The sequence below is a fragment of the Limulus polyphemus genome, unplaced genomic scaffold, assembly GCF_000517525.1.
Source record: "Limulus polyphemus unplaced genomic scaffold, Limulus_polyphemus-2.1.2 Scaffold776, whole genome shotgun sequence".
NCBI lineage: Eukaryota > Metazoa > Arthropoda > Merostomata > Xiphosura > Limulidae > Limulus > Limulus polyphemus.
Genome location: NW_013666386.1, coordinates 114,063 through 123,909, shown reverse-complemented (window position 1 = coordinate 123,909; position 9,847 = coordinate 114,063). Strand labels below are relative to the sequence as shown.

Below are 9,847 nucleotides of genomic sequence, written 5' to 3'. Positions count from 1 at the left end.
TATACCTTCAAGGAATGAAAAATACTGAAGAATTCTACATTAAAACAAGAAGGTAGAAAATGCACAGTAAGCCAATGTACCACAACTGGACCAGAGGAAACAAGGTTAAAATTTAGAAAAAGACATGTTAGGCCCAACTTTAAGACAGTTTTATTTTTTTCAACAGGGGGACTGACATGGAAAGAGTTGCTGTCAGAAGTAGTGGTGGTCAGTATTTTATTAGAGTTTAAGAAATGAATCAATAATTTCCTGGGTTTAAATTTTTGACACTTCACAAGGGTGGTTGTGCAAAGACAGAATTGAAGAAAAAATGGCTTTTGTTGTCTCTATGTTATCATTTTAGTTAGTTTCTGTTCTTTATCTTGAGTTTTTATTGAGTGTCAGTTTTATGCACCCTCTTCAGTCTTGTATACTATTCCTTCTCAAACATAGAGTATTGTTATTGTCAATATTTTTTTGAGTGGCATATCCTTGATCAGCAAAAACTTTCATTTCTACATGATTGTCATGTAGTAATTTCAGTTCCCATAGCCATGTATGAAATCACACTACTATTGCTGGTCATAGCAAGATTGCCTGTACTTTTATAAGCTTATACTAATGTAGCACTTTCTGATTGGTTGAATGACATCCAATCACTGTGCAAAGTATTAGCTGTGACTATACTGTGGTGCAGTTCATTTTAACATGACAAAGTGTAGTATTTGCCATTTATATCCTTTTTCATCACCCTTTCCATAAATATTTCAAATACTGTATGTTGTAAATGTGAAATCTGTGCAAGACAAAGATATTAGACTACAATCTGATTTATTTCAATAGGTTGAGCAAGTGGAATGCCACAATACTGGCTATGTCTAAATTACATGCATATTATGCTTTGCTTTAAAAGTCAGTTTAAGAGGATAAAGAAAAATCTAATGTTTTTTATTTTGTTGTTAAATAATAACAGTGTTTTGTTTCAAATGGTTTTAACCTTGAATTATAAATAATGATCAATTAAATATCTGGGACTACTAATTTACTTAATCAGTTAAAAGTGAAAATAAATAGTTACATTTTAACAAAACAAGTAGCAACATACTGGTACATAATTCAAGAAGATGAGAAAGTAATGAATGCAAAGTCCTATGTAATTTTAATAATTTTGAAACATTAGGTTAACATTTTAGATCTCTGGGAAATTGTCAGTCAGAAGCTTCTATGGGAAACCAACTATCAAAGGTAATTCTTTTTGTCCTAAAACTAGCCTCACAATAAATGTTTACAATTATAGTGTTTATTTCAAATATTTACAAAACATTAAATATAATTTTATCAACAGCACATACTTTAATGACAGGACAGATCAGTGTTGTAAACGTGCTGATTTTGGACACAGAACCTTTCTCTCTTGTTGAGAAATCATGTCACAAGTTAGATTACATTGTGGCAACTTTCAAAATAAGGATTTCCCTGACAAAACAAATACTCATCGGGAAAATCACTTACTTAAAGATTAGAAGCAATGGAATTAAAGCTTTGATCTTGATGAGCTAGAAAAACTTGACTCCTTCATTTTCATCAAAGAAAATCAGCTCTGCCCTGCCTTCATTCTCTAGAGCCTGTAAGGCTTTTTTTAATACATCCATCTCAAGACCATGGAATTCTGTAAAAATCAATTTTTGTTCTTAATTAAAAAAAAATACAAAGTACTTAAAGTTTACACAATCTAATTAATGGAAGACAGTTATGAAAACCTTTTTTTTCCCAATAAGTATGAAGAAGGTAAAAATATTATGTTACAAACTATGTAATAGACTGTTTACAACTAAATTATTACTTTACTAGTTCAAAAAATTAGCAACTACTTCACATAATGTTTGGTAAGATACATCATCTTTTTACATTATTTATTCAGATAAATATATATGTCACATTTATTTCAATGTATTTTTTAGATTAGTAACTCTTGTGTCATCACTTAAAGGTATGCCAGGTAAATATCAAACAACTTAAATACACCGATCAATCACTGCAACCTTTTAATAAATATACTTTTAATAATTTTTTTTATAATCAATTCACTTGATGATAAATAATCTTAACCTTCATCTCGTGTGTCATCCCCATTGGTCAGTTCATACAGGGTACACACAGTATTCACCATTCCATTCTTGGATGCCTACAATATTTGAAAAAAAAAAAACATGAAAATATACGAGCTCAGTGTGTACTAAAAGAACAGCCTGTTTTAAAAAAAATCATTAATGCTAAAGTAACAAGCTATCTAATCACTGCATTTATCACCAAGACCACATGTTATTGTATTGAAATTACTATAAAAAAGTTAGTCAGTTATAATATATATTCTAAGTGAGTACTGAGTCAAATGTGCACAAACAATAGTTTTTGTTTTGAACAATGTTGTAAAATGATATTAAGGATAATTTCTAAATGATAAATAGTACTTGGTTTATTTGTGAATATAATGTTTAACTGGCTGCAGTCCTAATAAATGCTGTGAAATTAGTCCTAACTTTGTACTGCATTGTAAAAAATGTAAAAAAGGGGAGTACAAGAGGAGCAAGACACAGAAGAGAAAACATGTATAATATAGGCAGAAACTTTACATGAAAACTAATACCTTGCTTTATGCACTATCACTTAACTATATAAAACATGAAAACTAGTACCTTGCTTCATGCACTATAACTTAACTATGAAAAAACATGAAAACTAGTACCTTGCTTCATGCACTATTACTTAACTATAAAAAAAACATGAAAACTAGTACCTTGCTTCATGCACTATCACTTAACTATGAAAAACATGAAAACTAGTACCTTGCTTCATGCACTATAACTTAACTAAAAAAACATGAAAATAGTACCTTGCTTCATGCACTATAACTTAACTATAAAAAACATGAAACTAGTACCTTGCTTCATGCACTATCACTTAACTATAAAAAACATGAAAACTAGTACCTTGCTTCATGCACTATAACTTAACTAAAAAACATGAAAATAGTACCTTGCTTCATGCACTATAACTTAACTATAAGGAAACATGAAAACTAGTACCTTGCTTTATGCTCTATCTTGAAAATTTTCCCCAAGAGTGTTTAGTGACTAACTGAAAGCCCATTACATGGTTCTGATGGTGTAATCTTACTTTTTATTCAGGCTAATGTTGGATCTCTGGTTAGATTACAAACACAGTTACATCAGTTTCTTTTCAGGTGCAACTAAAAAATTGTAAAATAGCTAGTTGCCACTAAGATCACATCAGGTATCAAATGTTAATATGAATAATCCATTGATGGCTGAGACTTTTTGCAACAATAATCTTCTATTCCAGTATCACATATCCACAGAAGATGTATTATCTAACATCAACACTTTTAGAACCATAACCAAACTCACAAACAACACCAAATGCTTTCTTTTCTATGTTTACAAGAAAGGATGTTAGCAATATTCATCACCCTGAGAATTCTATGGGATAGGATACTGGAACCGATGTGTAGTCGTAGATTAAAACACTAGAACCAGATATTGTTTTCCAGGGTTTTAAAGGTCAAAGATTGAATATGCAAGCTTTTCTGTTAATTTTTGGTAGGTCAAACACACAGTAGGCAAGTGCCTCAGGATTGGAGATTGTTTAAAGTTACATATATTTTTTAAGTGAGTGATAAGAGTTATCCTGGAAATTATAGGCCACTTAGTCTATCTTTTGTAATGAGATAAATTTAGAGAATTGAATAAAAAAACAAACTTTACAGGATCAGATCATTTAATGAAATATGATATAATAAATAAGAGCCAGCATGACTTTACTGGGGGAAATCTTGTCTTACTAATCAGTTAATATTTTTAAAAGATGTTATTTGTTCTCTAGAAAGGGTATGGATTTTGTGTACTTAGATTTTCAGAGGACGTTTGATAATTTGTCTTTTTATAAGGTACTACATGGAATATTAGCTAAGAAAATCATATTGGCAGAGGTTAGGGAAAAACTAGCTGATCCAAATTTAATGGAGTCCAATCAACTGGACATTTGCTACTAGTGGTGTACTTCAGGGGTTAGTACTTAAACATTTGTGTTTTCTTATTTACATTAATGGCACTGACAGGAGCATAATTAGCAAATTACTGAAATATGTTGTTGATATTAAACTCTTGAGTATATCTAGCTGCACTGAGGATGTTGAGGTTCTAGAGAATGACTCGGATTGAATGGCAAGTTTGAAAAGTACTTGGGAAATTAAAGTAAAAGTATTTGGAGTATCATAACTTGTGTAATACATATAGATGGAAACCCACTTAATATTGTGACTAAAGAGAAGGATCTTAGCAGAGTGGTACATAAGAAACTTGAGCCTTCAAGGCAGTGATCTATTAATAGTAGTAAAGCTAACAGAATTTTAGGGAATGTTTACAGATATTGAGTACAAGACAAAAGAGGTAATTATCTCTATACTCTATAAATCACTGGTTAAAACTCATTTCATATACCATGCATAGCCTTTTTTCTCCTTATCTAAAATAGGATTTTGACTTGTTAGAAATGGCTCAGAAGAAGGCTACTATGGTGATTCCAGGAATGGAAGGGTTAGCTTATTAAGAATAGGTTAAGATGTCATACTTTCTCTTGAAAAGAGAAGGGTAAGAGGTGATCTTATTGAAGTTTATATGATTACCTGGGAAATTGATATGATAAAGGCATCTGATTTCCTTGTGCTATATTTTGAAGATAGGACACAAATTAAATAGGCTCCAGTTAAGACAGTTTTATTTTTCTAACAGTATGATTAGCTTATGGAATGAGTTGCGATGAGCAGTAATGGATATTAGCAACTAATAGGACAAGGGTTCCCAACCAGGGATGCGTGGAAGAGGACTATACAAGGTCCATTTTTCCCCAAATGTTGCCAAGAGGAAATGTCTAATACACACTTTTTGGAGGAGGGGGGGGGGGGGCGAGGGCCACAAAAGGTTGGGAACCACTGAAATAGAAGTTTAAGAATTCCAGAAAAATAAAGAATGAGCTGAGCATTTTTTCTTTTTCTTTTCCTCTGGAGTAGGTATTCAAGGACAACCTTGAAAGACCAAACGATTCTTGTTGGACCAAGTTATGCTATCAAGTTAAGCAAATGGGTCAACTACTTCTATTATAGGCTGAATATCAACCAACATGCTATCCAGTAAGTGCTCATTATATCTTAAAACACTTGTAGCACTGTAAAACTTAAAATGATTCTAATAAACTTTCTGAAGAAAGGACAGTCTATCTTAATCTCCAAGTATATTATAATTTTGGACAGAATGAAGACTACAAAGAATTTAAATTTAGGCTTAGTGTAGGAATATACTATATAAATTTTTTAGCACAATTATTTAACAGCTTTCCAGCTAAATTAATTATAAAAGATAAAGAGTGAGTTCTGAAAAGTTTAATATATAAGCCTGCCATTTTAAGTTATTTTTTTGTCCAATGTACTAAGGAGAAACTAAAAATTTTGAAATGGTGAATACTTTTTGGTTTATTTATGAATACTACATTTACTCACAATTGTAAAAGTAGCACCCTAATAATGTTAAGAGTACAAAAACATTGTGTTTTGTAGAGAGGAGTTATGCTCCATATTGTACGCTAAGGGTTTTTAATTCGAAATGAACAAAATATTTCTACAATAAAATTCAACTAAACACTGTTTCGATTGGTTCATAAACTTTATCTAAATAGAATAAACTCATAGGTACACAGATATTTAGTTTAATATTTCCAATGTATTTTTTCTTTTGAAAGGAAAATGTAGTTAAACTAGTACATTATTACATGACATCACTGTTACTTTTATGTATTTGTAGAAACAGAGAAATCTGTTTTCCAGTTTTTAATTTCACCATTATAAGTAAAAAACAGGGAAGTAGTTATGGAACTGTATAGGTGATATACATACAGCAGATACAAACAAGTTGTACAATGAACTTGTATTTTGCATTTGCTTGCAAGAGAGCAGTACATCTTTTTTTTATTCTAATATAAGCTCACCAATGTATGATTGGGAAATACTGTTCTGAATTTCTTGTTTACTCTTCACATTTGAGTGGTAAGAAAATGATTTAAGGGAGACTACTATGATGATTCCTACAATGGAGTGTCTATCATATGACAAGAGGTTAAGTTTCTTAAAGCTACTTCTCTGGAGAAACAAAGGGTTAGATGGGATCTAATTAAATTTTTCAAAATTATAAAGGGAATATTTAGGATTGATGAACCATCTTTTTTCATGCTTAAAGGTAAGAGTGGTAGGACTAGGGGACATATATTTAAGTTTTGGCAAGGTAGAAGTAATCTACAGACTAGTTTTATTTTTAAACAAGGTGTTCAGCCTTCAGATGTGGTTAATGCAATGGGATTTGAAGAATTCAGGAGAGGGCTTGATAAGTACTTGGGGAGTCAAGGCTGAATACAGGCAGATGGATGTTTGATTTAAATGACCACGATAGCCATGACAGGATAAGAGGCTCCCCATTGTCCCTCAAATGTTCTGTCATACAGCCTTAATAATAATCGTATTTGGACCTTGTGCAGGTCATGCAATATTTGCGAGTGTTCCATCAAAGTATTGCTTTAACACACGTTTTGGATGCTTTGGATCATTGTCTTCCTGGAAAATGAATCCCTACAAAACAGGTCTTATTCTTAAAGGAGTAATATAATGGATTAGAATTTGCTTGCACCTGTTATCATTCAGGGTAGTTTTGTGTGGATTCTAGCACCTTTGGCTGAGATGCTTCCTACACTTGTATTTACTTGAATAGAGCACCCTAATACAGATTTGCTCATAATGTTGTCTGAAGAAAAATGCCCACTTCTGTTTTTTCATTTAGTTCTCTTTTTTAGGCAGTGGTTTTTAAACAGCTACTCATTCACTGAGGCCATTTCATTGTTAAATCTATAACATTTTTTTCTGGGAGTAAACTCACACCCACACTTACAGCTAATTCATTGGCAATGTCTTTACTCAGTGCTTGAAGTGGGGTGGGATGCCATCTCACTTCTTATCAATAGAGTTCAAAACCACCCCACTACCTTTCAGCAGAATTGAATCTTTTGCTATGGTACTTTTACAGTTGCCTTGGGCTATGTTAAATGAAACAAAGTGTAACACATAGGGTCGTACAAGTTTTTTTCCACTGTCACTTTCTGTAAACAGCCTAATTCGCTAATCCAACACAATGAAAAATTACTCGACAATCAACATGAAATAATTTGAAAAGCCAGTCACCTCCACTATTGTTATTAATACAAACAAACCTTGCTACACGAATTGAATCCCAAACTGACTAATTGATTAAAATTTTCAAAGTTGTCCTAATTTGAAACAAAGGATAAACAAGCTAAAATTTATGCACAGGATGAATAGGTTATGCAGAAGCCAATAGTAGACCAATGTGGGGGGTTAATCTGTGCCTGTGAATAATCCATGCCATTAAGTCTCATGTTTATCAAACTGGTTGATCTTCTACTTTTTAAGCCATTACTGAAAAACAACCCCCTAGATGTTGAATACACTTTTTGTCCTGCCACTATAGTAAAAAAAAAAGTGTGCAATTACACAATTATTATATATGTAGTTAATAAACTATAAAAATTCAGAGTGGCTATTTCAGGTTGATATATGTTGGCCTAATATAAAATTATACACAAACCAATTAGATTCTCTTTTCTTTTTCGAGTTCAAGAATTTCACAAATCACCCCAATTCCTCTTTCCCCCCACTTCAAGCACTGTCTCTACTGGATTATTGTTCATCACGTACACAGAGCATCACTTGAATTACTTAACCTAACTTTGAATAGTTTGGCTTTCTATCTCAACAACTTCTATCAACAATACTGGTTTTACAAACACTCTTCTGAGTATTTATACATCTAACTACTGAAATACAAATTTTGGCCTCAATCTATCAAATGGAGTAACCTCCTTCACAAACCAAAACTTTGATTTATACATATTTGTCAGTAGAATTTCTAGCCAGGGACCCATGAATGCCATCATCACCCTACTATATGGGAACAGTATGAATGCTTGTATTCCTATAAGCATTAAGCTGGCATAGCACCTGCTGATTAGTTGGATGACAATCAATAACTGTGTAAATTATCAAAACATCACTGTACTCTGATGCAACTCATTTTCATACAATAGAGGGAGAGAAATCCCATAATATTTGCATTTTACACCCATTTTATTCATTATTTCTAATATTGAATATAAACATGAATTCCATAACATTCAGTCTCTAAGTTGATATATCAAAATAACACACTAAATAAAAAGACATTATGATGTATTATATAAGCCTTACCCATTTATAAATCAGTTTTCCCCACTCTTCCAGTGTCCTCCAGTAAACATAACATCGCTGGTGTTGTTTGTCTAACCACTCAAGATGTCCTGGCAAAATTAAAAACTGAAAACACTGTATATAAATTGTTATATTCAGTAATAATTAAATTACTACACAACTATTTAAAAAATATCATGTACTGTCAGTAAAACAAGTATTTTTTCTTCATTGTCACCCATAGAAAGTTTTTTCCCATCGTAACAGTGTCAATGAACAATAATAATATCATGCTATAAACAAACAGCTAATACCACATAAAATAAAAGGGAAGTTCGATAATCACTGGTTGAAGCATATTTTATTAAACATATGTTTAAACAAACCTGCAGTTATAAACAATATCTTCTTACTTTAACATAAAATAAGATCCTTATAGCCTCACTGCTTTCAATCAGTAGGTTTTGCTTCTTCAAGGATAGATTTGGAAGGAGTAGGAAGTGTGAATTTTAGAGGTTAATGACCCTCAATGGCATCATAGGTGTCTAAAGCAGATCACCATGATAACACAGGAGTGTTTAGTTTGGCTATTACTGGGAATGTTACAGGTGTGAACGATTTTCACTGTATAAGAAATAGGGAGAGAGCAGAAAAAATTAGTGTAAGAAACATAATAATTAGTAAGGGAGAAAGAACGTGTGAAATGATTTTAAAAAGGCTCAAGAGCAATGTGTAAACTAAACTGTGCTGGAAACAGCTCAACATAAAGTATATGAGCAAATATTATAAACATAATGTTAATTAATATGAATGTCTGTTTTGGATATTTGTGCAAAGCTACACCAGGAATACTGGCAATATTTGTCCCTAGTTCTGAACTGATAGTTATAGAGGGAAGGCAGCTAGTTAGCAGCAGTCAATGCCAACACTCTTCAGCTGCTTAATCATATATATTGTATCCACAGCCCCAAATTAGGAACATTTTTTTTGTGGCAATGGGACATGATCCAAGGGTCCAGATTCCATCATGCTGACAACTAATCCATGCTCATTCCATATAAAAAACAAACAAACCTAAAACAATAATGATGTATATTCTACAAATTACTTTTAAGTTATTTTTTGTAAAAAAAACAAAAAACACCAACAACTCCAAATGACTAATAAAAGATGATATGGATAGTGTAAGTCATAAAACTCTTTGTTGCATATTACAAAATTCCAAGTTTGTAAGAAAAGAAAACACAGTCTGGTTTAGATCACATTTTTTGTGATAAATTGTAGTAATATTGTTTTTTTCAAAACTTATAGATAGCTTGCATGTATGGTTGAAAGCTTATACTAATAGTTTGTTAAACAAAGCTTGCTCTGCTCACATAAATCCTTCAGCCACTGTGGCTAATGCAATGAAATCTGCATTAGTCACACTGCTTAAAGTATTAAACTTATGTTAGCGGGTATATTGAAGCTGTTGTATGTAAATGTATTATATTTGAGGTACTATAG

General features: G+C 32.0%; 1 protein-coding gene across 1 annotated transcript in view; it reads right to left on the bottom strand.

Moving 5' to 3' along the window:
• Nucleotides 1-793: 793 nt before the first annotated feature.
• Nucleotides 794-9,847, bottom strand: part of LOC106460468 (vacuolar protein-sorting-associated protein 25-like) — a 13,266-nt gene continuing 4,212 nt past the window's right edge. The window contains exons 4-6 of the mRNA XM_013920164.2: nt 8,363-8,451; nt 2,089-2,164; nt 794-1,648 (exon numbers count right to left, since the gene is read on the bottom strand). Of these exons, the coding sequence (XP_013775618.1) occupies nt 1,536-1,648; nt 2,089-2,164; nt 8,363-8,451 (278 nt within the window). The 3' untranslated portion in view covers nt 794-1,535. The remainder of the gene's footprint in view (nt 1,649-2,088; nt 2,165-8,362; nt 8,452-9,847) is intronic.